This window comes from Mus musculus, chromosome 2 (assembly GCF_000001635.26).
Source record: "Mus musculus strain C57BL/6J chromosome 2, GRCm38.p6 C57BL/6J".
Lineage (NCBI taxonomy): Eukaryota > Metazoa > Chordata > Mammalia > Rodentia > Muridae > Mus > Mus musculus.
Window position 1 is genome coordinate 62,830,085 of NC_000068.7, and position 16,333 is coordinate 62,846,417.

At 37.8% G+C, this 16,333-nt stretch overlaps 1 protein-coding gene across 16 annotated transcripts in view; it reads right to left on the reverse strand.

Annotated features, from left to right (window-relative positions):
• Kcnh7 (potassium voltage-gated channel, subfamily H (eag-related), member 7) overlaps positions 1–16,333 on the reverse strand; it is a 490,878-nt gene that overhangs the window by 136,675 nt on the left and 337,870 nt on the right. For 11 of the 16 annotated variants that reach the window (XR_374421.1, XR_001781102.1, XR_374422.3 and 8 more), the window contains exons 5-7: positions 15,670–15,690; positions 15,231–15,254; positions 6,982–7,196 (exon numbers count right to left, since the gene is read on the reverse strand). Coding sequence is in view for 12 of the 16 variants with exons in the window: in XM_017315931.2 (XP_017171420.1) it covers positions 6,982–7,196; positions 15,231–15,254; positions 15,670–15,690 (260 nt within the window). In the remaining 4 variants the exon portion in view is untranslated. The remainder of the gene's footprint in view (positions 1–6,981; positions 7,197–15,230; positions 15,255–15,669; positions 15,691–16,333) is intronic. The other 5 variants (NM_133207.2, XM_017315936.2, XM_011239315.3 and 2 more) reach the window with 3 other exon arrangements.

Here is a 16,333-nt window from a genome sequence, read left to right on the forward strand (position 1 = left end):
TAGAACTGTTCCGAATCAGGGCTGTTGCCATTTTGAGTCCTCTTTGCTTCCAAACTTCTTTGCATTTGCTGGACATTCTTATTACAAAACATAGTTAACCTCATAGCTCCCTTTAGAAGCCTGTTCCTGCTTTTTCCTGGGGAAATTTGGAAGCAAGAGGGGTATAGCCCAAGTTTTTGGAAAGATGAACCCCTTTTGTTGGCCTCAGATGCATTGAGTGATGAGTGTTTTCTCTGTTTGGACTGCTAGTATACAGAGCACTCTAATTGAACAGCAGATATACAATGTAAATCTATTCAATTTTAGTTTTTTTAATTCTGAAGGCTAGGAAGCCAAGATGACATCACTTGAAGACTTAGTGCTGGATGAAGGCACAAACATCTCTGTGTGATAACAGGATAGGACCCAGAAGCTGTTTCATAGTCTTTAAATTACACACCAATAACTCAATACTCAAAAGTCTCATTTTCTAACTACACAAGTGTGTGTGTATGTGTGTGTGTGCAGGTATTTGTGATACTTTTAAAATTGGTCAGAGAATTTTCTCTGTTGTCAATGAAAAGAGACTTTATTTTTATTTTTAATGATGTGTATATGTATGGGAAGTAAGGAGGTACATACATATTGTGCAGTGCTCACGGAGGCTAGAAGAAAATCTGGGGTCCTCTGGAGCTGGAGTTACAGGTAGTTGTACGTCACCTGAATAGGGTGCTGTGAACCAAACTCAGGTTCTTTGGAAAAGCAATACATGCTCTTAACTATTCATCCATTTATCCAGCCACTAAAATGCTTCATAACTGCAGTGGTTAGAGGTTAATGAAGAGACCATGCTTGTTCCAAGTGCTAAGAACAGGTAACTGAGAGTAATATATGAAACCCAACCCAGAGGTTCAGGGGACATTGTAGTAGAGTAGACAGAAAAGATCTAAGAACTGGAAGGTGGGAAGGAACACTGTGAAATGATGACCTATGGATATGATATGGTTCTTGTGCAGTTAAATTCACAGTTGCTATGGGGACCTGCACAAGATCAAGATCAGCAAGAACTGAAGAGCTAATGGCAGCTGATTCCTGCTAGATGAAGAGGAGTCCCTTTGGGGGTGTTGTCAGTAGTAGATTGCCCATGCTCCAGTGGGTCACCGCACACCCATGAGAATATGGCCAGCATTAAATAGAATCAATGGGTATAATAATAATAACAATAAAATAATAATAATAATAAGTACATGAAGTGGGGAGGTATTGGGAGGGTTTCAGTGGAATTGGAGAAGAGATCAGGGATAAGTATAGTCAAGATATATATAATTTTCATAAATAAACCAAATATTGTTAAAATATTTATTTATTATTGTTGTATGAGTGTATGATATGTATAGAGGTGGATACAAACATGCCACAGCAGCACATGGAGCTCAGAAAACAACTTCTTGGAGTTAGTTCTCTCCTTTATTTCATGTGGTTTTGGGGAATCAAATTCAAGTTGCCTTGTTTGTGTAGGAGGATGAACCAGATATCAAATCCATAATATTTAATAAAAAATAAATGGGCTCTACAAACATTTAAATGTGGTATAAAAGATACGATAATGTTGAAACCAATATATAACATTATGGAACTAAATATATAAGCCACAGGGTTTTAAAAGATGAGACATGAGATCTTATACTGTACAATTATTTTGATGAAATCTGTTTTTGATGGCACTTTACCAATTCAAAAAAAAAAAAGCCTAGTAAAGGATTATCTAGAACTGGACATGGTGATGCAGGCCTTTAATCTCAGCACTCGGGAGGCAGAGGGAGAGACAGATTTCTGTGTTCTAGGTCAGCCTGGTCTCCAGAGTGAGCTACAGGACAGTCAGGATCACACTGAAAAACCTTGTCAAACAGAAAAGAAAGAAAGAAAGGAAGGGAGGGAGGGAGGGAGGGAGGGAGGGAGGGAGGGAGGAAGGAAGGAAGGAAGGAAGGAAGGAAAGAAGGAAAGAAGGAAAGAAGGAAAGAAGGAAAGAAGGAAGAAAGAGTCATCTAGAAGGGAAATTTCACAGCCTTGCCTTTTTTTAGTTTTGGAATCCATTTGCTCTCAAAAGATGTAATGGACGACTATGGTTGAATAACTTTGTCTTTGTCGATTTGGCTATATGTGCATTCCCCCTCTTGTTTTGATAACTAGTTTGTTCCTTCATTTTCACCTTTCTGTCTTCCCTTGTTTCCTGTAGCAGACATTTGATGGTGTACACCCTACCTCTGTTCTAGGAGGGCCTGAGGGTATGCTTAAAGGAAGTGTCTTAGTCAGGGTTTCTATTCCTGCACAAACATCGTGATCAAGAAGCATGTTGGGGAGGAAATGGTTTATTCAGCTTACACTTCCACATTGTTGTTCATCACCAAAGGAAGTCAGGACTGGAACTCAAGCAGGTCAGGAAGCAGGGCTGATACAGAGGCCATGGACGGGTGTTACTTAGTGGCTTGCTTCCCCTGGCTTGTTCAGCTTGCTCTCTTATAGAACCCAAGACTACCAGCTCAGGGATGGCACCACCCACAATGTGCCCTCCCACCTTGATCACCAACCGAGAGAAAGTGCCCCACAGCTGGATCTCATGGAGGCCCTTCCCCAACTGAAGCTCCTTTCTCTGGGATAACTCCAGCCTATGTCAAGTTGACACACAAAACCAGCCAGTACAGGGAGCCTTTACATATAGAGAGGAGGAGAAGGAGAGTCATAAAAAAACCATGAATAGATGTTAGAGTTAGAGTGAACACATTCCATGTTATATACTTAGCAGCACAAGAAACACTTTCCACATATAATTATAGTCATTTAATATCAAATCTGAGTTTTGCTTGCTTGTTTTGCTTTGCTTTTAGATAGGGCCTCAGTCCTTGTGCTAGCTGGCCTGGAATTCAAAGAGATCCACTGCCTCTGCTTACTGTTGCTGGGATTAAAGGCATGCACCATCTCACCTCACCAACTCTGAGCCAGCTCTTAACCTTGCCTCATTCCCATACAAGCAATTCTAATTATTTCCATGTCATACAGTAAAAGACAAGAGTTAAACTTGAGATTGCTTAATGTGACCGCTGACTTTAAGTGTCACGTACTGTCTAGTTTGATAAATAACTTTTGAGATCCAGCTTCAGGGTCCCTTCTGAGTCTTATTTTCTTCTCGGATCAGCCTTGTCTTAAAGTACAATTATGTCCTCCATAAACCGAGTTCTTGGAGTCTTTACTAACAGACATTACAAACCAATTCATATGCTATGTATACATCTGCTTGTGTTTCCATTATGCTAGAATTAAAATTAAATATCTGATATATGTATGGGGAGGCCTAGGTCCAGCCTGTGTATGTTCTTTGGTTGGTGGTTCAGTCTCTGAGAGACCCAAGTTTCCAGGTTAATTAGCATTGTCGGTCTTTCCAGGTTAATTGACAATGTTGATAGAAACCATGGTGTTTCAATCCCCATTCAGGGCCCTCAATCCTTCTCTTCCATAATTGTTCCCAAGCCCCATCCACTGTTTGGCTGTTGGTGTCTGTATCTGTCTGAGTCAGGTGCTGAGAGGAGACTCTCAGAGGATAACCATCCTAGACTCCTGTCTGCAAGCATAACAGAGTGTCATGGTCTTCATGTGGATCCCAAACATCTAGAGCAGGGACTATCCCAAAAGCTGTTGCCTGTATATGGGATAAGTTCTAGCTGAGTTACCTGGTCTGCCCAGAGTGAGCAGAGGTGGCAGAGGATGCACCTAACCTTCCAGAGACTTCATCTGCCAGGGTGAGGGCAAACCTGTGGGAAACCCCTGCTCTCAGAGGAGAAGGGAGGGGGTGAAAGAAGGATGGTAAGCAGGATGTAACGTGAATAAGTAAAAGGATGAATAAAAAACAAAAACAACAAATTCTTAAAGCAAGAGCCACGCTGGCCTCACTCTTTCTTTGAGCAGTGGACTGCTTAGGTGTGATAGGACATGGGTCCTCGATGCAAACAAACACATAAATGCTTTGATAAAAAGAGGTTAAGGTCCTGTGAAGGCTTGATGCTCCAGTGTAGGAGAATGTAAGAACAGAGAGGAAGAAGTGGGTGGTTGGGTTGGGGAACACCCTCATAGAAGCAGGGGGAGGGATGATGGGATAAGGGGTGTCGGGGGGACCAGAAAAGGGGATAATATTTGAAATGTAAATAAAGAAATTATCCAGTAAAAAAAAGTTAATATGTTTTGTTTGCCCCCAAAAAGAATGCAATGACATTATACAAATTAACGTTTCAACTATTAGAAGTGAAGATATTGACTTCAATTCTAAACTTACATTATTCTTTTGGAATGAGAAGATTTTGAAACAGCCATTGGTCAAACATTCCTGCCTGACCACAGCTGGCTGGAAATATGTTTGTGAAATCCCACTCTACAGTTCTTGGCCAGTCTTCATCATGCTTGCTATTCTGTTTCTCCAACTTTACTCATTCATACCACTTGCATGGCCCTGGCCCTAATATTGCTAACATTGTTTCCACTTCTTCTTAATTTCTATATATATCTAAAGTAGTTACTACTTATAAAAGAATTTTAAAGGGATAGATAGAAGTTGCAAGTAAATTCAAAGCTACCAAGGTGATGCCAGTACAATATGAATTATAATAATAGAACAGTTAACTCTATTATACTGACGTTACTTTTGATAGTTAGGAAGAAGGAAAAACCAATAGTAGTCTGCTTCATTACCATATAAATTTGAGAGTACATCCTAGGGATGCTATCACAAATGGCATGCATATTTTATCATCTTTCACAAATACTGGTTGGTCACTTTCAACCATAATGAATGCATAGCATTGTCATACATATCTCAACTAGTAAGAGGTTTTATCTGTGCAGTACTACCTGTGGTAATTACAATTCAGAAAAAAAATTCTTTATCAATTCAAAATTCCCAGTGCTTAGAATAGGGACTTAGAGCTAAACAAAGAATTCTCACCTGAGGAATACCGAATGGCTGAGAAACACCTGAAAAAATGTTCAGCATCCTTAATCATCAGGGAAATGCAAATCAAAACAACCCTGAGGTTCCACCTCACACCAGTCAGAATGGCTAAGATCAAAGATTCAGGTGACAGCAGATGCTGGCGAGGATGTGGAAAAAGAGGAACACTTTTCCATTGCTGGTGGGCTTGCAAACTCATACAACCACTCTGGAAATCAATCTGGTGGTTCCTCAGAAAATTGGACATAGTACTACTGGAGGATCCCGCAATACCTCTCTTGGGCATATATCCAGAAGATGTTCCAACTGGTAAGAAGGACACATGCTCCACTATGTTCATAGCATTCTTATTTATAATAGCCAGAAGCTGGAAAGAACCCAGATGCCTCTCAACAGAGGAAAGGATACAGAAAATGTGGTACATTTACACAATGGAGTACTACTCAGCTATTAAAAAGAATGAATTTATGAAGTTCATAGGCAAATGGATGGACCTGGAGGGCATCATCCTGAGTGAGGTAACCCAATAACAAAAGAACTCACATGATATGTACTCACTGATATTAGCCCAGAAACTTAGAATACCCAAGATACAAGATACAATTTCCAAAACACATGAAACTCAAGAAGAACGAAGACCAAAGTGTGGATACTTTGGCCCTTCTTAGAATTGGGAACAAAACACCCATGGAAGTAGTTACAGGGACAAAGTTTGGAGCTGAGACAAAAGGATGGACCATCTAGAGACTGCCATACCCAGGGATCCATCCCATAATCAGCCTCCAAATGCAGACACCATTGCATACACTAGCAAGATTTGGCTGAAAGGACCCAGATATAGCTGTCTCTTGTGAGGCTATTCTCGGCCCTAGCAAACACAGAAGTGGATGCTCACAGTCAGCTATTGGATGGATCACAGGGCCCCCAATGGAGGAGGTAGAGAAAGTACCCAAGGAGCTAAAGGAGTCTGCAGCCCTATAGGTGGAACAACAATATGAACTAACCAATACCCCCCAGAGCTCATGTCTCTAGCTGCATATGTATCAGAAGATGGCCTAGTAGGCCATCAATGGAAAGAGAGGCCCTTTGGTCTTGCAAACTTTATATGCCTCAGTACAGGGGAACGCCAGGGCTAATAAGTGGGAGTGGGTGGGTAGGGGAGTGGCGGGGGAGGGCATGGAGGACTTTTGGGATAGCATTGGAAATGTAAATGAAGAAAATAACTAAGGAAAAAAAAAGAAAAATAAAAAGAATAGGGGCTTAGGTCAAATTTGCCTTTTTTTATTGTGGGCTGTTTACACAAAGACTTGCTGGGCAAATACACTAAATTGTTTGTAGAGGAATTGCTTACATGAAAATTTTAGAGCCATGAATCTCTAAGTGCACTGTAAGCAAAAGCTAGGTACTGCTTAGGTGGGTATTTGGACGTAATAAGTACATATTCTTCTTATCTTTTCTTTGAGTCAGGTCATTTGGACACTGCCTCTTTGTCGTAATTTAGGTTGCAACATTTATTTGGAAAATGATAAAATATTGTTGCTGTGAGATGCATTGTTTCACACTAATGTTTTGTCATATTAGATACCTTTCCTTTCCATCGGTTTGCATACAGCTCAATTTAGTGGAATCAGTGCAAAAAGAAAGGTCACAGTTAGGAGGAAATCTCAACTAAACTTCTAAAATCCCAATATACTTATCCATTATATTTCTTTAAAAATGTTCTATAATGTAAGTGTTGACAGAAAGTCAATAAATGTCCAAGTATGATGAATAGCTCAGTAATTATTTCAGAGCAATATATACTACTAAGTTAGCTCAGTTTTGGTCAATCTATTAACAGACAAAAATTATTGTAGTTAGCTTTGTTAATCTATTTCCTTAGGAGTTTTTCGATATCTCATGCTATTGAGATAAATGTCTTCCCACTATTAGAGAGAAGACTATGCTTCATGGTACAGAAAATAGCCTACCTCACAGCTGAAATGTATAGTAAAATAACACCTTACCTGGGTTACTTTCTCGGTCACGTTGTGTGTCCTTTCTTTAACCTTGGGTGCAATAATAGTTTTGTCTGAAGAAGGAGGGGATGTATTCTTCTTTTCTGTTTTGACATCTGAGAAATTCAGAGTGAGTTGTGGGATCTTGTTAATGGTGCTGTACTTATTGAGGTTTGAATCTGATGTGGATCCCAGCAGGCTTGACTTGATATGATTAAAAGGTCCTAGAAAAATGGGAAAATATTTGTAAAAACAGTATCCAGAAGAAATAGGAAAAATAAAAAAATAAAAAAGATGGTCTTGAATGCCTTGCTAATGAGCCATGACTGGTATGATCCCAGTGACACAGTGCAGTGAGTTTATATATGAACACCTTTTGCCACACAGAGGGACATGTGAGAACCAGAGGGAAATTTTAGGTACTAGAAGCACAAATGTCAACTTCTGCCATGAGTTGGCTTCTTTCATTAATGGCTAGAAGAAGAAAAAGAAAACAGAGCAAAACACAGTTCAAACAAACAAAAAGCCCTGCTATTCATGCCCTGCTATTGACTGGATTCTACCATAGGTGTTTCCCATGTTGGGGGTTACTTCAGGAAGCACTGGCCAGGTTTAAATCAGGTTGCTCATGAAACATCCCTGGTTTAAGTTACTGTCTTTCACTTGTCACCGACACAAGCTAGTTGCTTTCTTCAGGTCTTCTCCTACCTATATGAAATGATCCACGGAGTCTCTACAAGATTTTAACCTAGATGAAGTTGAAGACCGCGATGTGGGCATGTGGCACAGGCCTGCTCTTATTCTGTGTTGAAATCCTCAGGGTTCTTCTGGGGATCTTGAAATTTTTTATTTCATTTTCAGTTACATTTTTTTTAAAATAGAAAAATCCTATAACTAGACCACACAAGAATGTTGCTATGGGAAACACAACTTAAAGTAGACATGATCGTAGTTAGGAGACAGAGTGTCTGAGTTGAAAGCTCCCAATCACTGCCAGCATTCTGTTCTTACAAAGACAACTAGGAAGAGTACAAACCCTCTGGTTACCTTGTCGAAGGTTAGGAGTCTAACCAGTGCCATATTCTTCAGGTATGCACCCGCTGTTTGCTATTTGTGGTGTCAAGAAATAGTTTGGAGTTTTTATGTGCTGAATTTGTTGCTTACTCCACGTTATCATTCTTAAAACTTAGCACTAAGAAGAATCATTTAAAATCTCCAAGAACACTAGTGTTCTACAGTGTATTTTTTGATTGAGAGAGCAGGGCATGAAGACTCCCTTTTAGTTACTTCTGCCCATCTTTTATCTGAAACTTGCTCTACCACTATGATCCTTGGGTGCCTCCAATTAATGCTCCAGGCTAATGGTAGAAGCAAGTAGATCTCGGGTCTATCAAGGGCTACAAGCAAGTGGTCCTTGGGCTTTCCTCCTTCCTAGGCAGGACAGATATTTCTTGGTGCTCACTACATTATGCCAAGATTGAGCTGCCTGCTCAGGTGTAATCGCTCAAGAGCCATAAAATTAACATGCCACTCATAGTAAAGTGGTGGTTACAGAAAAGGAAGGAAAAATTATGTTATTTTATTATAATCTTAAAAGACAAAAATTATAATAACAATATGGGAGTGGTCGTGCATGCCTTTAGTCACAGCAATTGAAAGGCAGAGGCAGGTAGATCTCTCTGAGTTAGAGGCCAGCCTGGTCTATACAATAAATCCAGGCCAAAGAGGCCAACATTGGGAAACATTGTCTCAAAAGAAAAAATTTGACTCTTATACTGTATTTTGGGTTCAAATAACTAAATTCATTTAGGTCTAGCATAATGCTAACAACAATACCCATCATTTCAATCATTCAGTTACTCTTATGTACAATCGAAACATACAGTTTTGTTTATGAACATTTCTACTATTAAATTTATAAAATTTGAAGTAATTTAAAATGTTTATAGTTAACAAATACTACCTGTCTTGAGTTGCATTATTTTCCTGCTGGCTGAATTTCCTCCATGATGAGGATCTAGCCTATTTAATCAAAGAATGCTACTGAGTGTTTGCATGCATGTACCTACTCACATAAGAATACTCTCTCATATATATCTATATCTATCTATTAATCGATATATATATATATATATATATATATATATATATATATATATATATATATATATATATACAGAGGTATCACATTATTCAAATCTTCTAACAGAAATGTTATTTTTCAAGTCCTTTTCAAAGTCTCCACCTTCTGTTCCTACTTATTTTTATAATATTTTTTTCAGATGGGCATTTTCCTGCTCTGTATAATTTTTGCCTACATTTCAGGCCCATTGGAAATTGTACCATGCGCTAGGACTTTAGATGTCTTAGACATTGTTGCCTTTTTCCTAACTGCAATGCTATATTTTCTTTCCCTGGGTAATTCATCTGTACTTAGGGATATGAATAAAAGTCATAAGTGGTGACATTAAGGCAGAGAAAAATTTGTTTTTAAATTCATTAAATTCTACTTTTTCAATTTGAAATCATTTCTGGAACATACCCCCTTATGTTGTACTTCTGTAGGAAAGTCTATGTAGCTGATCTAGGATGTTAATAGGCCAGCAAAATATGTTAGTTTAGTTTTATTATCCTCATGGCTAGTTGTAGTCACGCTATAGAATTAGCTATATTTATGGTTATAGAGTATGAACTATTGCCCCAAAGGGATGTTCATCAGGGTGCCTACTGGTTGTCATAAAGATGGAAATTTGAGTACCACAGTTCTGATTCTCACTTTGACAACTCAGTGAATGTGTTCAAAGGTGCTCTCACATAGTTACATGCTTGTAATCATCTGAATCTCTAATATATTCCCAGTAAAGCAGCATAATATACTTTGTAGAGTTGTAGTAATGTTAAGTTTCTAGAGCTATACTTATGATGAACATGGGAGATTAAACATTGCTTTAATACCCTTACATAATTTCATTAGAGTATGTGACTATTAAAAAATATGTTATATAAAAATGCAAACTTTGTAGCATCTGAGTGGCCAGCACAAAATCTTAAGGTTCTGAGTTCTAGTGACAGTCTGTGTCTATACCTGCCTTGTGTAAATATGTAGAATAGGACCCTTGAGTATTCTTTGATAACTTGGAGCAAACATTAAATTTCCAGGTCATTATAGGAATTACACTAAGGTTCTGAGTCAAAAGCCTTTTAAAGTATTTTACTACATCATCATCATCATCATCATCATGTATTTTGCATAATTATCTCTTTCCCAATGTCAAATGGCATGTACCCTCATGAAAGAACACTACACCCTAAATGCTGAACATCTGACATGGTTTTAGGTGTCATTTTACTCAAACTTTAGAGAACTTCCATGGCTTGTCTATAGTGCTTCGCTGTGCATATGTACCAACCTTACTCATTGTTTATTTATTTATTTTCAGTTTTAATTAAGTATTCTTATGAGTGTGTGCTTGCATGCATGCAGGCATGCGTGTGTGTGTGTGTGTGTGTGTGTGTGTGTGTGTGTGTGCTTGTGCATGTGTTCTTGTAATGTGAGGGTAATACAACTCTGGCCACCACTCTGGGGGAGTAAGTACTTTACCTGCAGATTCACCTTGCCAACACTTCTTCTCATTCTTAGCAAAGCATGTGATTTCCAAATAGTTTTTTTTTTAACAGAAGAAGATAAAGATACACCTTCACATTCATCGATGTGTCTACCTTTCATACAATTCATTGTTATTAGATCATATAGAGAGTAATTTTTAAAGAATGCTTAAAGTGGAAGACACCTTATAAGAATATCACATGTCCTGGCAGCCCTTTCAGGTTCTCTTAGTTGCTTATTATGTTGAGTATTTAAAACACTCAAAATTTTTGTTAAATCTCAATTTATTATTATTCAGTATGGCTGCTCTCCCACTTTACTTCTTTTATATGGAACAGTCAATCGTGTCCCTAGCTTCTTGAAAGCCAACTTTTCTATTGAGTTTATTGAATTATTTCCTCAGTATATTTATATTCTGAGGATATATATTATTTGATTATAAATTGCTTTGTTTACCTTTGTGAATACTTTAAATTAAAGTTAGAGAATCTTATTATTTTAGAAGTTGTTAACAATCTCTGAACTCCACTTCAGGAACATCAAGTTAGTTAAATAAAATACTTTTGAGAAAAGGACTATTGGGTCAGCAAGAGCTGAGAACTCTTTGATAAAATGTCTTAGTCAGGTGTATCTCTGAACTTGCAGCCTCTTTACCATCCCTATTTTAGCTTCTTTCATTTAATACTGAAAATGATCTCCTACACAATCATTTCGGTTTATTTGTTTTGGATTTTTGGTCTTAAAGAGACAGTGAAAGCTTTCTTTTGAATGAATATATTTAATGAGTTCAGCATAACAGTATATTTAAAATAGTTTATGTACCCCCAGTCAGATAAGGCATTCCAAGCTTATTTTTTCCTGTATAGCAAAGTGCAGCCTTCTTTCTCCTGACTTTGAGTCAAATCTTTCCACCTAGAAGTCTTTTTGATCTGCAAAGATATGGTTCTCATAGATTTCTCTGAATTCTATACAAATTCCAATGGAATACATCTTCAGTGCTTTAATGCAGGAATTAATAATACATTTCTCACCAATTCTAAACTTAAGCTGTCAGGATATGAAGTCAAAGGGTGTGAGTCAAAACCAGAGATTAAAACATAAGTTTTCCTACCTCCTAGGTCTACATTCAGAGAGGCCTTGGCTGAGGGCTTAGAGGTGTGGGCAGCCTCCCTGACAATGATCATGGACAGATGGGATTTGGGATTCTAATGAAAGAAAGGAGATTGGTCTGAAAAACAAAGTAAATTAATTTAAAGAGAAGGAACAGGCAGAAATAAAGGGACATGGTAGATTCAGTTGAAGGGAATACAGGGATCAAAAATGTACCAGGAGACTGGCTTTCTTTGAAGGTGGGTGACAAAAGGGATAACAATGTGTGTCCCTGTGGGATGAGAAGAGGGAAAGCAGGTGGTCAGGTGACTACACCAACCATCAGGCAAACTCGAGTACAAGAACCTGGGGACATAGAATAAGCTACGTTTTCAAACCATGGACAGAAACTCAACAAACTAAGATATTTAGATTTTAAAACACTTGAAATATATATGATGAGACTATTTATCTGGCTGAGGTAATGTTTTATTTTTTATTTATTATTTTTGTTTGTTTTAGTGGTGGCAGTGGCGGTGATGTTGGTGTGTGTGTGTGTGTGTGTGTGTGTGTGTGTGTGTGTGTGTGAGAGAGAGAGAGAGAGAGAGAGAGAGAGAGAGAGAGAGAGAGAGAGAGAGAGAGTGTGTGATGTATTAGGGGCCCAAATGTCAAGGCATGTGCATATGAACACCATAGGACAGTTGCATGGTATTGGTTCTCTCTTCTTTACATGGTATGATGTGGTTTCTTGGACTCAAGCTCCACTCGTTACATTTGCATTTTCTGGCAGCAAGTGCTTTTGCTATCTTGTTGAACCCTTACTGTACTTCTTAGGACAATGAGTTTATTTTGATAAATTTAATGAAATGGATTACTAAGGCATATTAACATTAGAGAGAATGCCAATGTAGCATTAGCAATGAAGCTTTGCCAAAGAATCCTGTGAATAAGCAGGAGTTGGTAAGTGTTACAGCACTCAGAAAAGGACATAAGAAGTGCTCATCAAGCTATTTGGCTTCAGTAGCTACCAATTCTATTCCAGTGCATGCATGACACATAACCTGCCAAAGCAGACTGTCACCACTAAGAATCAATTTGCAGATCCTGATAAGGTCATGGGCTTCTGGCTAATGGCCAATGCAGTGTGTGAGAAACAAGTTCTGTCAAATTTCCTGGCTACAGTGGAGCTGAATGCTCTTACCAATCTTGAGAGCAGTTTGATTTCTGACTTGTGACAATATCGTGGACTGGTTGGAAACTCCTAAGCATGGTACAGCAGCTCTTAAAAACAATCTCGGGGCACAACTTTATGAATGACTTACTAAATAGGATGAGCTGAGTAAACACTGTCTCTATGAAGTAGAATGGGGAACAGATAAGCAATCCCCTGTGTGTGAGGTGATTCGGGAGTTTTCGAAGTAACATTAGAAGCCCTTTTCATGTTCTAAAGATATTGCCTTAAATTCTCCTATCGACATATAGTGTGCGATTTGTATGAAGTAGCTTTTCTCCTTCAACAGGGGTTACAGTTTCTAAAAATAACACTTAACGGTTGTTTAAGGTGTCAGAGTGCTAAGAAAACTAATTGAAGAGAAACAGAATTGACCTGAAGAAAAGGGTTGGGTGAAAATTATCTAGTTTTGGAAGAAAAGACTGAGAGCTAGTTGCTCTCTTTCGCTGGTGAGATTTTACATTTCGAGTTCTATCAGCCAGAGAATGTATCTCTCTGTCCACTGGGTACAGATGGAGGGATGAAAAATTTAGGCTGGTGCTAGTTCTTTGTGAAATGGGAGTTAAAACAGACTTCCCAAGATAGTTAACGTATGGCCTCTTCTGAAAATAAAGATGTCTGTACTCCTTATGCAGAGGAATTAGGCAGCACCTGAACTTTAAAGGGAGCAATCAGACAATTCTGCAAATCTTTTATCTGCATTACAAGTTTATGCATGCTGTTTTCTAGGGTGGTCTTCAATTGTAATAATATGTTCTGCTCTCAAAGCGTTGTAGAGATATATTTTTCCTTTATATAATATTTTACCTACTAAGGCTTAAAGTCAGCATTAATTTATTTTACAAGCATACTTGATGGATTTTCTTCTTTGTATTTGTAGTTTTATGAGAATGATCACTTAAAACTGAATGTGCATCAGAAATATATGCACACACATACACATAAAACAAGTTTCAGTCAGGTGATTGGGATTTCTATTATAAAACAGAGATATTGAAGATAAAATTTGGTTTAATGTCATACTTAATATAATTTAAACAAAATGGCTTTATTTTAGACAAATAGATGATTGGCAGTAGGTTCGTCCTTCCTTCCTTCCTTCCTTCCTTCCTTCCTTCCTTCCTTCCTTCCTTCCTTCCTTCCTTCCTTCCTTCCTCTCTCTCTCTCTCTCTCTCTCTCTCTCTCTCTCTCTCTCTTTCTTTCTTTCTTTCTTTCTTTCTTTCTTTCTTTCTATCTCTCTTTCTGCCTTTCTCTCACCCCCGCTGCCTTCTTTCTTTGGTTGCTGCAGATTTGATCAGGGCTCACAAATGTAAGTGGTCTATCTATCACTGAACTATAGCCTCATCATTGGGCCACTAGTTTGGGTCCAGCCTAATTTTCTTTTCTTTCTTTTTTCTTTTTTGTTTTGTTTTAGCTTCTTTTTTAATTTTAATTTTTAAATTTAAATTTCAAATGACCTCAATCAAACTATTCACTTCTCACTTTAGTTTTTTTTTAATTCACTGGAAAATCAATATCTACTCATTTACTAATCTTATGCATTAATATTTCCAAAGAGCAAGCAGGCAGGAAGACTTTATGTACTATTTGAGGGTTCACTCTGAATTGTCAACTAAAACTACCACCCACAGGTGGAATCAGCTTCTCCCTTTTAAAAGTCACAATGGACAGACCAAGAACAGAACATCCATGTAGACAAAATCCCATCTCACTATTGGAGGTCTCCTGCACAGACCTTTCTGGAAGTGTTTACAACATGATAGACAAGGCAAAGAAAAAGGGTCTCACAGTCTCACTTTTTTCCAAATTATACTGGGATTCTGATCACATATCATCTACAGTTTCTAGTCCTACTTATTTATAAGCATTGACAGTTTCAAATTAATTAGGAAAGCAATTAAGAAGTAAATACACAAAACCCCACAGTGGTCAGATTACTAGTGACATAAAGAAGAGGGAGGCCAAGACAGTAAGTTCTGAGTAATGATGGTTACTGGTGGAGACATGTTCGTGCAACATACATGCAGAAGATGGGTCACTGTCACCATTTACACATCCACAGCAGCATGCACGGCCAAAAATCTAGCCAAACATTTTGATCCTTGCATCCACCTTGGTAGCCAAAATAAAATTGGAGTTCAAATATTTAGCCAAATCCAAATTTATCCAGAATATCTCCCAGTTAAATGGTAGCCTGTGGTAGCTGTAAACCATGCCAGCGGTTAGAATAAGATAGAATACAATTTAAAGGGATTGAAATATAATAGAGAAAAATAGAGAATGGCTGTCATGCAGGCACAGTATACTACTACAGTAAGCTTAAAACCATACCCCCTGCCATCCAGGAACGTGAAACTAGTTTTAAGGAAACAAAAGAGGAACAAGTGAAGTGATTGTGTGATAGAGCTCTCTGATCATTTTATTTAATCCTGTACTCAAAAGAAAACAAATGCCCTGAAACAGATCATGTGCTTCTTTTACATTGGGATAGATTCATCTTGACATTCATTTCTTTCCAAATATTTAGGAAGTGTTCTTGTTTTTTTTTTTTTTTTCAAGATAAAAAGACATTGAACATCACTTTGATGGCACAGCAGAGAAAGTAATCATGTCTCCAGCAAAATCAAGCCATGATGTCTCCACCAGGCACCTGGAGTAGCTGAGGGCAGCAAGGAGATATGGCATCAACAGGGCATACAGCAGGCAGCTCAACATGCCAAATACAGGGCTCTTTAAGCACCGGATGGTGAAATTTGAGTTTATACATTACCTTTGACATTTCGACCATTGTCTGTTTTGAGCACATGAGGGTAAAAGAGAGAGAAATATAAAAAAAGAAGACTAAAATTATGTTAAGTACACCAAACTAGCTTAGTAGAAACAGTCAGAAAAAGATCAGAGTATAAATATAAAAATTGTTATAAAGCATTAATAAGTAAAATGCAATTATCAGCAATAATAAACATTATAACTAAGCGAAATCCTCACGTCACTTAATTTAAACAGGTGTAAGTTACCAATTTTTAAATTATAGCATTTTGGGGAAAGATCTGCATAGTTGCTAGCATTTGGTTTCACTTACTAACCTGTCAAAAGCCAATTTTTATGTCTCCTCAAGTGTAGCTTGTAACAAGTCAAAGGAAAACAACATGACATGTTGCATGTCAAGTATTTTTCTATGTAATTAAACCTTAGCATGTTAGTATGGAAAAAGTTTCTAAGACAATGGATTGTTAATCCAATTTGAATAGTTTAAAGTAGTTTTGCTAACTGTCCTTTACTGTTCTTTACTGTGTACCTTAAAAATATCAAATAGTATTGAAAAATATGAAACAGTATTCTTTGGCAAAGTATATCAACTAGAGACTTTATTGTGTAAAAAGATTTTGCATTTTCACTGTGAAGCATAAAACCTATAATGTTTATAAATTTGT